Source organism: Hypomesus transpacificus, chromosome 11 (genome assembly GCF_021917145.1).
Source record: "Hypomesus transpacificus isolate Combined female chromosome 11, fHypTra1, whole genome shotgun sequence".
In the NCBI taxonomy this organism is placed as follows: domain Eukaryota; kingdom Metazoa; phylum Chordata; class Actinopteri; order Osmeriformes; family Osmeridae; genus Hypomesus; species Hypomesus transpacificus.
The window spans coordinates 15,011,531-15,023,949 of NC_061070.1; the positions used below are offsets into that span (position 1 = coordinate 15,011,531).

Genomic DNA, 12,419 nt, shown 5'->3' on the forward strand with positions numbered 1-12,419 from the left:
ATGAGTTGTGGTGCCATGCAAGGGAACATCTGCCTACTGGAGACTATATGTGGCTCTGAAGAGGCCGTGTGGGCTGGCTGTGAATTTAGGTCATTAATTTGTATCTGTCCTTTGTTTACTTAAGGAACGGGGACAAAGGGGCAGCTGCAGAAACATTTGGCTGTGCCGAGGGCGAACGCGCTCAACATGTTAGAGCCAGAGACCAGCTTGGGCTCCTGTCTGTGGTTCGCGACACAGAAGTTAGCGTGAGCGGGAGGCAGTACCGTGCCAAGCTGCAAGGGGCCGAGGCCGGGGCCGGGTGCAGGAGACACCAGCACTTGGTGTCAGGACTCCAGTGGTGGATGGTGTAATAAGTGTAGAAAGTCTCCAGTGTAAGAATTGGGATTGTCCCTAACCAACAAGGACATACAGAAACTGAGGTATCATCCATGAAACGTGTTGGGGTTGCAGGTACTGTTTCAGTGTCCAGTGGCTGTTCTGTGTGTAAACTCATTTAAGACCCCCCTTCACCGTGAGCCACAGAGAGAATTACAGTGGATTACACTTAGACATTTAAACTGTTGCTTCTCCTGAGGCTTATTCTGTATGAGGAGCTTAATAAAACACTGCACACAAAGAGCCAGGGCAGAAAAATCATAAACTTGTTGATTCATTATGTACCTTTAAGAATTGTTTTTTTTTGTCTTCTTTTTTTCCCCAGCTGCCAGGAAATTCAAGTGTAGTGAATGAAGCCGTGATGGTTCTGTAAGTGCACAGCTTAGGGAAGGTGACACAAACAGGCATGAGGGTGGAATCCTTCTTTCTCCCTCTTGTCTGCGTGTTTAAAAGGCTGCCTTTGTCAGGATCTCAGTGAACAGAGACAGAAGGCAAGCAACAAGCGCCCGTCTCGACCCAGACAAAGCAGCGGTGCTGCTAGTCTGCAGGGAGGGAAGGAGGAGGGGGGGGTTACTTTTGGTTGGAGGGGTACTTGGGGTCCCATGGAGCGAGCCACACTGCACCCCTGAACAAAAGAAGACGCGAACTCTAATGTGTGTGTCTCTGTTAGAGTGGGGATCAAACCAGCCCCCCCCACATCCCCCCCCCCCCCCCCCCCCCCCTCCAAACAAAACAACGCACGCTCACCAACACACACAGTGTCCACCAGCCAGTGGGTGTTTTTATGTGAAGGTGGTATTGGGGGGGGTCTGGTATTGCAGATTAGACACTGTGCATGTTTTTATGTGTAAATCTTCGATGGAGCAGGAGGAATCCTGCTCCCCAACGACCACGATGATTGCAGCTACTAGAAAGGGGAGTTGGGTTGGACTGGTAATCCAAAGTAGCCTGGAGGATTTAAGATTAGAATTTATAAAATTGTAACTAAATTGAGAGGCCGCCTTGTGCTACTATGTTGTTGAATTATATTATTGGAAGTATAACAGTGGTTTATTAGTGAAGCCCGCAACTGTTGTTTACCACAAACCTAGGTGTGAGATTGCTTCATATTGAAATGTAGAAGGTATGTAAGATATATTATATATGTTGCTGTACAAATGCTTTGTAATATGTTTAAACTTTCAACTTTCCTCTCTGTCTGTCTTGTTGCCAGCCAGCTGTGGGTATGTGGGTAGGCTGCGGGGAGGAGATAAGTGCAGTGCAGGGCGTGAGGTGTTGATAGGGGCAGAGCTGCTTGGCAGGACTTACATGTGGATCAGAGAACAGGGAACATTGCTGTGGTGACCTTATAAAGTTCACACAGTCTTGGTCTTCTACTCCTACCCCATTTTTTATACCCATTGACCTGAACAAAGTTCAGCCGAGGAATGAAGGGGTGTTTCCATGGGAACATGCTAAGGACAGGGAGCTGCTCCCCAAAGAGCCAAAGAAGCGTACGTGACAGCAATTGTCTAAAAATAATATAATCATAAAATGATTTGTAAAATTGATAATTTATTATGATTAGTAAATAGAAAGATTATGAATTATTGTTCATGATAACTTTTTTTGGGGGGGACAAACTAATGGTGTAATCAGACAGCCATCTTGCTTAGCTGTTTTGGAAACTAGTCGGTATTGCTCAAGCAAGCTGTTCTACTGGGATTCACTCTCCAGTGTGTGTATTCTGGTTGGAGAGTGTTTGATCTGACGGTAGCAGACCCACGGGGGGGTCACACAGACCAGAGAGCCCCCCTGCTGGAGCCAGTCTGCTCCAGACTTCTCCCGCACCTGCCCACAGCAAAGGTGTGACTCAGCAGGCAACTCACTCACACACACACACACACACACACACACCGCATGGCAAGCAAAGTATGTGTCTGTGTGTCTATCTGTCTCTGTGTATGTGGGCGAGCTGCGATACAGAATGCCTCACAGCTAGCAGCCAGCTGTGGAGTGGAGGAATCCAGCTCACCTCCCTGTCGCAACCTCAAATCTTCGTCTCACGACTCCGTCTCAACCCCCTGTCTAAGTCCCCCTGTCTCAAATCCAATATCCTTCTTCAAATCTTCAAATTGTTTCAGTTTCTCTCGGCCAGCATGCAGAACTGTGTTGGAAAATGTTCGAAGCAACACCAGATCTGAGTTGGGAGTCTCACACAGTAGTTGGACCGTGATCTCTCAATTTAGCGACCTTGTTGGGGATACAATTACATACTGTAGTTCTGCTTCAGTGCACTAAGAATGTTCCATCTAACAAAGTGAGTGAGAGAAAGAGAGAGAGAGAGAGAGAGAGAGAGAGAGAGAGAGAGAGAGAGAGAGAGAGAGAGAGAGTAGTTCCAAGGATGGTTGAGCACAGGAACAGGAGTGTTTCTGTGTTCTCTCACCCTGTGATGCCAACCTCTCCTCTCCTTCCCAGCTCTGGCCTAGCAGGCCCCATCTGTCGCCTCCCTCCCTTCCTATCGTTCTCCTTTCCTCCCTTTTGCTTTTTCTCTTCCGGTCACCCTACTTCCACTCTCACCTTTTCCCCATCCCTCCTCACCTTTCCCCCTCCCTTCTTCTCTCCATCCATGCCCTAATTTTGCGTTTGTGTGTGCGCTTGTGCACATACACTCTGTATCTGTTTGCAGTGGTGTGTGTGTGTGTGTGTCAATCAGTGCGTGTTCGTGCATGTGCCTTGTTCCTGCGGAGGATCATCCCAGCCAGAGTGGTTCTGGCTGGCTGGCTAGCAGCTGTGCTGGTTAACGATGGGGCTCTCCCAGACCACATCTGCACTCTGCATTATCATTAGAGCTCCCACATCTCCAGGATCGCTGACAAAGTGAACAATACCAACAATCACACCCATCAGCTGCAACCATATGGGCACCACACTCCGATTGCAGGGGAGGGGGGCAGAGAGGCAATTGTACTAGCATCTGTTTGGCAGAATTCAGAAGCTATGTTTCAAGATGAATTCGCTGCGCAAAGAAAGTTTTTTTTCCGAACCCCACCTATCCATTCTCTCCGTTTTCATCCATCTCCCTTTTCTTTATCTCTACTTCTTCTTTCCTTTTCTCTTTCTTTTTCCCTCCCCCTTTACTCATGGACAGTAGAATGTATCACTAGGTGTTCTCCTGCCTGGTGCATCTTGCAATTACCAGCACACCTTAATCCCCAATCTTAATGGGCTGGGGGGGTGGGTTGGTCTGCCCAGATGGCACTACAAGGTGCGCTTCCTCTCTCCTCCCCTCTCTTCCTTCCCTCTTTCCCAGACTTTGAATCCAGCTGGAGAAAAGTTTTCCCCGGATCATCATCAGAATTCTCGACACTTTAAGACTGTAATTAGCTTGTGAATCCTGCTTATAGCTCTTGGAGATTGTGTCTGTCGATCAGAAAATCAAATCAAAATCTGTGTTCTTACTCTCAGTTCCTGTGATGGAACAAAGATCCAACCAGAGACTTGAAGGGGGCTGAGTGTCACCTTCAGGCTGCTGCTGTATACTAGTGAAGGCGGAGGACTTCATGTCTGACAATAGAACTTGACAGAGAGAGAGTGGGGAAAATTGGCATGCTATCAAATGGATCCATGTGAATGTTGAATAGTAGTCCCAGATTTTGAAACCTACAGTACAGAACGACGATTATGGTGGCAGATGTTGTTGTGCATCTGCTTGTGTGTGTCTGAATTGCTAATGTTGAGCACGATCGTCTGCTTTGTAAACATTCAACTTCAGTTCCAAATCTTTACACTTCTCTCAGCAAGGAATTTCTGGAGAACTTGTGGTTGTATACGTCCTGGACAGTCTGCCTTGGTGTCAGCTGTCGGTCCTCTGTGGTTTTACGTCCGTGACAGAGAGCCCCACACACACACACACACACACACACACACACACAGACAGGGCTGTGCCTCCTGGGCAAATATTTAAAGTCAAAACAGGCGGAGCTCCATAAAGACCTGGGTGGTGTGTGGCTACATCTGTCAGGGAGGGAGGGGGGGCTCAGCAGCTGCAGAAACGAGTCTGGACACTGCTGACGCCAACACCTGTCCATACTGGAGACACAGGGCAAGCAAATGTCCAACCACAGCCTCACTCACTCACACACACACGCACACACACACACACACTCAAAGACAGAAAGCCAGTTCTGTCCAGAGACAACCTCCAATGAGTCACTTTGAGACTGCTGCAGCAGAACATGAAGCCAGACGTCCTGGAGAAGTATCAGACGATGATCAATAACATCGTGTATTCATCACAAACAGGAACATCTGCTATCTTTTTTTTTATTTTCTACACTAAACTACACTTTGTTTATTGCATAGCTTTGAATACTTCTTGACAGTTTGAAAAACTGTTTTGATATGCAAACTCTATCTCACATTACTTATATTGACCTTGGAGAAGTTAGAGGTTGTACCTCACAAATACTGGTTTTAACCACCTGATTACTGTAGCAATGACACTTTAGAAGTGGAAGCTTGGGCCAATCACTGCTCTCCCCATCTGCAACTCACATTACCTCCAAAAAACAAACACAAAGAAGGGTGAAGCCCCTCTCCTCTCACAGTCACAGGGACACATCATGGGAACACAGAAAGGATTACAGTGTTCTGCAGCCGCCGTCTGTTGGGCCTGTGGTGTCTGTTGGCCCTGTGGGGTCTGAGTCTGAAACTCAGGCTGCTGTTGACCCCTCCTCCCCTGTCTCATCCTCTACCCCTTTATTGGTTCCTTCACCCTCACCCTCTCAGCCCACCCTCATAACTGCCCCCCAATCCAAGCCCAGCCCAGCCCAGCCCGACCCCCTCCTCTGGTCGACCCCCATCTGCTGTCTCCCGGCCCCCACCCAGCCAGGGTGAGGGGGGTGAGAAGGGGAGGTCAGGAGGCCAGGCAGGCGTTGGCCCATGCCGCCCCTCGTTCAACAGCTGCTGGGCTTCTCAGACCAGGTCCGGGCTGGAGGGAGGGGTGTTGCTGGGCCAGGCGTAGGGTCGGGGGGAGGGAGGGGCACAGCAGCTAGCAACGACAGCAGCAGTCTCACATCTGCTGTAATGAGGCGCTTTACAGCCTGGCCTGAGGGGGGGATGGGGGGAGAGGAGGAGAAGGGGTGTGGGCCGGCTCGCCTGCAGGGCCCTGGGGGGTTGTGGGGCAGGGCGAGAACCAAGAGGCTCACTCATGGGCTCAAGGTCCACACTCCGTGTCACTTCAAAGCAGAGGAGAGCACCAGTGGATAGCTCCATACAGCTGTTTGCAGCTGATTAACACCTCTGGTTTGAGGAATTGTGTTAAAACTTTGGTTTTAACACAAGTTCAATGGAGTTCTATTTGCCAGCGTCTTGCAAAGGGAATGGGCAAACAAACTTGAATCAAACAGTCTGGTTTTATCTGTTGCACATATTTGTTTCTATAGACCTTTGTGTCTAAGTCACTGTTTATACGCAAACATAAGAACTGTGTGTGTGTGTTTGTCCATGAGTTCCCATTTTTACTATTTGTTTTTACATGATTGTGTAAAAGTGTGTTATTTTGTGTTTTGTGTGTTTGTTGTCTGTTTGTGTGTGGAGATGTTTTTGTGCATGCTCTGCAGACGGCTCATTTGGATGTCTATTAGCTTCCTCCTCCGGAACAATGCGAAGGCTGCTATAGAACACAGAGGCTATACTCAGGGATTCAAATCTGATGGCAGGTGGGGGGGGGAGGGGGGGGGGACTTGACTAGGATCTAACAGACACACACATCCAGACCCGACAGACAGACGAGCAACCTGGGGCAGCTAGGACCTCTCTGATGTGGTTTACTTCTCCTCTCCTCTGTACTCTGACAATAGAGCTCTGCTCCTGGCCCCAGACAGATGCTTGCCTGCTGGTGTAGAATTCAGGTACTCTGTCTCCATAGACTGTCTGCCTCTGGAAGTGACAGTTTACACTTACACACACACACACACACACATCCTTCTAGCTCTTGGTAGGGCCGCGGCTTGACTCTGTTGTCAGCGTTTTCTCATCTGTCTCAATAGCAGCTGATGCCTCCAGATTAGCTGTGGTGTTATTCAGATGTAGTCAAATGTTGCAGGAAGTCTGTGGGGGGGAGAAGGTGGGGGGAGGGGGGGGGAGGGAAATGAACCAGGTGGTTTTGTGGTCAGACAGGGAGAAGAGGATAGAGGGTGTTCACCTCCTCTTTGAAGGAGTTTTAGATGTGTACAAAGCAAACAGGTTTAAATCCCGACTGACTCCCTCTATACAATTCCTGGAAAGGCGATTCCAGTCTGTTTACAATTCAAAGAAACACTTTGATTTTCCATTCTAATTCCTATTTTGTCACAACATGTACATATGCATGTATGTATGTGTCCTTCGAGGGTAGCCCTGTTGTCCATGAATTGCCCAGGAAGTGAACTACATTCAAGCGGACGTGTTAATAACATAATTTAATGCGCAGATATCTGGCGCACTCTAGTGGTCATGATATTAACAACATCATGCTTATCTGAAGTACACAAGTGTTCTGTAATGTACTTGTACAGTATATTGACTAACATCAGCAAGTCGAACAATTGATTTCAAAACAGTATTTATAAACGTGATTTAAATGAAGAGCCAGAGACATAAGCAGTTCCCATGATGTTTATTTGGAATCTTGTTCTGGTGTGCATGTCCCATTGATATTAAAATTACTTGTATCTTCAGTTACAAATAGTAAGACCAGTAATGTACAAACAATGTTTGATAAACATGCACACACGCTCACACACTCACAAATAACACACACACACACACACACACACACAGACAACCAGCCCCTGGTGCCACAGGCAAAGCATATTCACCAAATACAGAACAGCTATAAGATCAAGATAATATTGTTCCGTTTGTCTGTATATACATTTAAGGAATTAATACACCCGCACATACAACGCAGAACAGTACCTCAAAAATCATATTTTTGCAAATACGTGTCCATCAGCGCAATGATACAATCAAAACTGAACGAGTGAGTCAGTCAAGTGAGTCAAGACACACACCATAACATGGGCTGGGACCATTATAACATTTGCTCACATAACATGAGAGGCTTCAGTTACAAATGCAGCAGGGGGGGGGGGGGGGGGGGGGGGGGGGGGTAGGGATGAAATTCTGCTAATATAGAACGACACCTGGATTTCACCACCGAATGACATCCTGAACTCAAAATATCCCCTCTTCACAAGGCTTCCTCCTCCTCCTCCTTCTCCTCCTCCTGCTCCCTCTCTCACCCTGATTGGCTGCTCGCGGGGCCTCCACATCCCACACGGCATGGGACCACACGGCAGGCGGCTTTCTTCATCTTCTTCAGAGGGATCAGAAGCACTTTGTCACGTCTCGTTCCACGTCCGTTCCACGTCGCTGACCTGAGCCTAATGATCTGACTAACACGTGGGAGTGTTTAAATAAGAGCCACGTGTTCAGCAGTCATGAACGCAGCCCCTCCTCGGAGGGCACCGGGGGACACTGCACGCACTACGGCCCCAGGGAACCAGGACACACACTGAGCTGTCGTGAGGTCAACTCGTTCCGTTTGACACTTCTTACCACTTTGTTGCAGTGGTTTGGGTACCTGTGGCAGGAGTGTGTGTGTGTGTGTGTGTGTGTGTGTGTGTGTGTGAGAGAGAAGAGGAGGGGGCTTAAGAGGGTGAGGGGAAGGCCCAGTCTGTCCTGGAGTAAGCTATAGGAGATCAGGACAGTACGAAACACTCGCCACTAGCGCTTAGAATCGGTGGTTGAGGGGTAGAATTGAGATGAAGCCAGAGCAGCTCGTTTGTCTAGACGGGTATCCACAGCAGGGGAAAAGGTCAGGTCAAGTCCTCCTAACAACACAAACATGGCCTCGGTAGACAAACAGATATATTTACTGAATATATACTTATTTCAAAAGTAGCGTTTAAAGATGTCCCTTTAGTTTTATTCCCAGCATTATCTCCTGCTACACTGTTGGCTAGTGCCACACACTCAGACAGGCACACACTTTACTAGTGGTCAGAGAGCCATGAGCCTTTCACAAACATACAACACACTATGTTAGATGGAAGAATGATCTGCCTTTGTAAATCTATTTAAGGTATGAACTAACCGTGACCGCATCCTAATGCGTGTCCTGACCCCAAACCCAAATTCACAATGGGGAACAGAATGCTCCGTGTATGTAGGCACGGAATGTGGACTAGAACACGGGATGACAAGGTCCACATGCACCCAGTGGAGCTAAGAACCAGCACCACTGGTTGGATATCTTGACGTGAGAGGTGACGCGTCACTGCTACACTTACTGGAGGCCAGACGACCACTGACATGGTCATATTCTTAAACGACAGAACATTCTCGTTACATTCAGTAACTATAGATGAACATCGAAGCAACAGTTCCTCCACAAAGTCAACGACAGCCTCCGCAGTGTGTCATTCCGTTTCATGTATGGCTGACCATGTCTGAGAACATGTGAACTCCATGGACCCGTTTCCAAGGTGACCCTAACCCTTTTCCCTCTAATACACGCTACGACAGGCCTGGGAGATTCATAATCATCATATGGACAGTATTATCTGAAGATTGACAGGCGATGGACAGGACCCCGTGCAGTCGCTTGGAGCAAAATCTGACCAGGAGGGGAGCAGCTACTGGAGTCATGAGGACACTTGGTGTTCCACGGGAAGTTAACAGACGTATAAAACACATCGAGGCAAGCAATAAAATACAGAAAGAACATACGGAAATAAAAACGGTTCTGATGGAGAGAAAGTCCTGAGACTTAAGAGGCTGTCAGCAGTAACATTAAGATCCTAGCATCTTATCTATGAATAGCACTGGGATACATTCTACAGGTCTGAATGGGCCTATGGGTCCAGAACAGGTGCTTTGGCTACTGGCTTCAGACAAGACCCTGCTCACACAGAATCTGGAAATAAAATACAGGCAAAAACGGAGCCAGTAGCTGAAAGTGCAAACCCAGCCAATCTCACACGCCTGTACAAGGCACACAGCACAGAACAATATCAACTGGCACAATGTGCAACCATGACAACACAGGCAAGAGAAACCTATACGAACCCACCATGTCTGTAAGCGGTGTTGGAACGCGTATGATGAGAGGTAGCACATGACCTTCTGTGGAGCTACAGGGAGGTACAGGGATGTATGGCACACACAGCCACACAGCCATAGGAGATGTGGGGTTAGAGAACCAGGTGAGCTGCAGTCAGTCTTTGAGAGCGGGGAGGGGGATGGGGGGGAGGAGGATGGGGGGGAGGAGGATGGGGAGGGGGGTTTAGAAGAGCTGGATCATGGACTCCCGGGACTTGCCCACTCCGATCCACTTCACTGTAGGGACACAACAGAAGTAGGGGGAGTTAGGGAACAATAGAGAGGATGGTTTGAAGACCACACAAGTCTGGAAACAGAAACACTACGAGAAGAGGAAGATGGGATGTGAAGAGGTGGAGGAGGGCGATAAGGTCGAGGACAAAGGGAAAGACTTGGGGGGGGGGGGGGGGGGGGGGAGAGTAATAGTCTCCAACCTGGCACCCCCAGGTGGCCCTCGATGTAGCGGACGTATTTCTGGGCGTTCTTCGGCAGCTCCTGGAATGTCCTGGTGGCAGACGTGTCGCTGCTCCACCCAGGCAGCGTCTCATACTGTACCTCCACCCTCTGGAGCACTTCCTGATTGGCTGGGGGGGGCAAGGAAGGCGGGACAACTGTGAGGTACAGTCAGGCTATTGGCTGCCATCTCTTTGCTTTTGTATCAGCATTAGAAGCATACATCCACGAAGACACGCCTACCTGGGAAATGAGGTATCAATTGGCCGTCCACGGTGTAGGACACACCCACTTTGATCTCAGGGAAGACATCGAGGATGTCCAGTTTGGTGAGAGCTAAGCTGGTGAGGGGAGAGGACAGCACAGCGACGAGTGAACACATAGCGCACACGCAAGCACGCAGGCACACACGCATGCAGACACACGCACACACGACCGACAGCTAAGCTCGCTGAAGAAGTAAAGGTCAGGGAAGAGCTTAAGAGACGCACGCAGTGAAGCCATTGATCATGTGGGCATATCTGATGAGGACCAGATCCAGCCAACCGCATCGCCTCTTCCGGCCTGTGGTCACGCCCACTTCTTTTCCCCTCGTCTGCAGAAGCTCTCCTATGTCCTGGAACGAGAGAGGAAAGGCCAATGGCAATGTCTAACACTGTCCACTAGATGGTAATGTTGGACAAGGAGAGGAGACATTCCTCTTTTTTGTTTTGACGACATACTTTTTCAAAAGTCTTCAATCTACAAGAAGCAGTTCAGAGCCCTCTTATTGACGAGTCTCACAGACCCAGGCAACAAGGTGTGTCTTACGTTGCTCTGCTCCGAGGGGAAGGCTCCGATGCCCACCCTGGTGGTGTAGGCCTTGACCACGCCGAACACGTCGCCCACGTTCTGAGGGGGCATGCCCAGCCCCGTACACACCCCGCCCACCGTGCAGTTAGACGAGGTCACGAAAGGATACGTCCCTGGAACACACACACACACACCCCGAGTCACACGTCGCAACTGACCTACAAACCATAATCCCGACACATAACAGCCTGTCTATCAACATCGCTGGTGACACGAGTGAGGACAGCGTGCTTCTCTCCTACGCGCGTGAGTCACCAAGTGGCTCAGAGGTGACCCGACTCTGGGGGGTGAACAGAGACTCGCAGCTCAGCTCAGATGGGTGGCTTCCAGCCTAGTCATCCATATTATACAAGTCCAGACTGTAGGAACACATTCTCCATTCCTTCTGCTCTGGGTCCTATCCAGGAGATTCCCCTTGGTCTGTTCCCTGTCCTCCCTGTCCAAACCACACTGGAGTGGAAAGGTCTAGGATTAACAACCCAATTCAGAAAGGGTCCCATCTACATAGTGTATATCTAGGCGTGGAGAGGCCAGAGGGCAGTTTCTATACAGGTAGTGCAGTTCTCTGAAAAGACATATAAACTCACTTCTAGAAACTCGTTTAACCAGGCATTGCAAGAACACTGGGTGACCGTGGTTTCACAGCAACCCTTGACTTCACCTCTAGCTACAACTGACAACCAATTGTTCAACAGTGGGTGAAAGTGTTGTTTTAGTTTACCAACTGGTGAGGCTGATGGTGACAGACAGGGCAGCAGTGATTCATGCATGGGGAGGAAGTGTTCTCTAGTGTTCTTTCCTGCCTCCCAACTGCCCCTCCTTCAATGAAGTAGGCACTCCTTCTCCAAAGCACAGCATTGCTGTAATCATGTGTTTGGAACTCCAATCAGATGCTTTGAAATTCAGGTCACAAGTGCGTGAGGGGCAGAAGAGAGGCTGTGTGCGTGTGATCGCAGCTGCTTTCAGCGGTGGGTTTGATCTACCTATGCACAGCCACACTTACCAGACTGCACCACACCAGTAGCCTGACTGTCCTGGGGGCTTGTTTGAGTTCATCAGAGTGTTAGCTCGCTCAACCAGTACATTCACTTCAATGGGGATTAACACTCTTTTCATCTCTATAGCCTGCATAGTTAGCGGACATCGTTACGGGACATTATGAAGTGGAAGGTTGATGTGTGGGGGGGACTGACCAAAGTCGATGTCGAGCAGCGCAGCGTTGGCCCCCTCCACCAGGATCTTCTTGGGGGGTCCGTGTAAGGCCTTGTGCATGTAGTAGACCCCATCTCTCACCATGGGCTTCACCCTTTCCACGTAGTTCTGCCCAGGGGGACAAATCAAGCACACATCAGGCCAGAGTTGAACTACACGAAATGTTCATCAGCAGAATTCAATAAACATGCGTAAACCAGTTTGTTTGAAATGGATAGTCCTAGTCTGTGGGTGTGTGTTACTGTCTTTACTGCCCAGTCATGGAGGGGCTGGCCCACTGGGGTTTACATCTAATATACAATATATATGATTTAAAAAAATAAACATTGTAAGTCACCTTCAGCCTCAGCAACTCTCCCTCTATGTCAATCTCCAGGGTGGGGTACATGGCCTTGTAC

The 12,419-nt window shown here is 49.0% G+C and overlaps 1 protein-coding gene across 1 annotated transcript in view; it reads right to left on the bottom strand.

Annotated features, from left to right (window-relative positions):
- Positions 1-6,999: 6,999 nt before the first annotated feature.
- The window catches only part of adss2 (adenylosuccinate synthase 2), a 14,093-nt gene continuing 8,673 nt past the window's right edge, over positions 7,000-12,419 (bottom strand). The window contains exons 7-13 of the mRNA XM_047029003.1: positions 12,359-12,419; positions 12,003-12,129; positions 10,768-10,922; positions 10,449-10,573; positions 10,201-10,298; positions 9,939-10,088; positions 7,000-9,741 (exon numbers count right to left, since the gene is read on the bottom strand). The exon at positions 12,359-12,419 is cut by the window's right edge and continues 21 nt beyond it. Coding sequence (XP_046884959.1) covers positions 9,689-9,741; positions 9,939-10,088; positions 10,201-10,298; positions 10,449-10,573; positions 10,768-10,922; positions 12,003-12,129; positions 12,359-12,419 — 769 coding nt within the window. The 3' untranslated portion in view covers positions 7,000-9,688. The remainder of the gene's footprint in view (positions 9,742-9,938; positions 10,089-10,200; positions 10,299-10,448; positions 10,574-10,767; positions 10,923-12,002; positions 12,130-12,358) is intronic.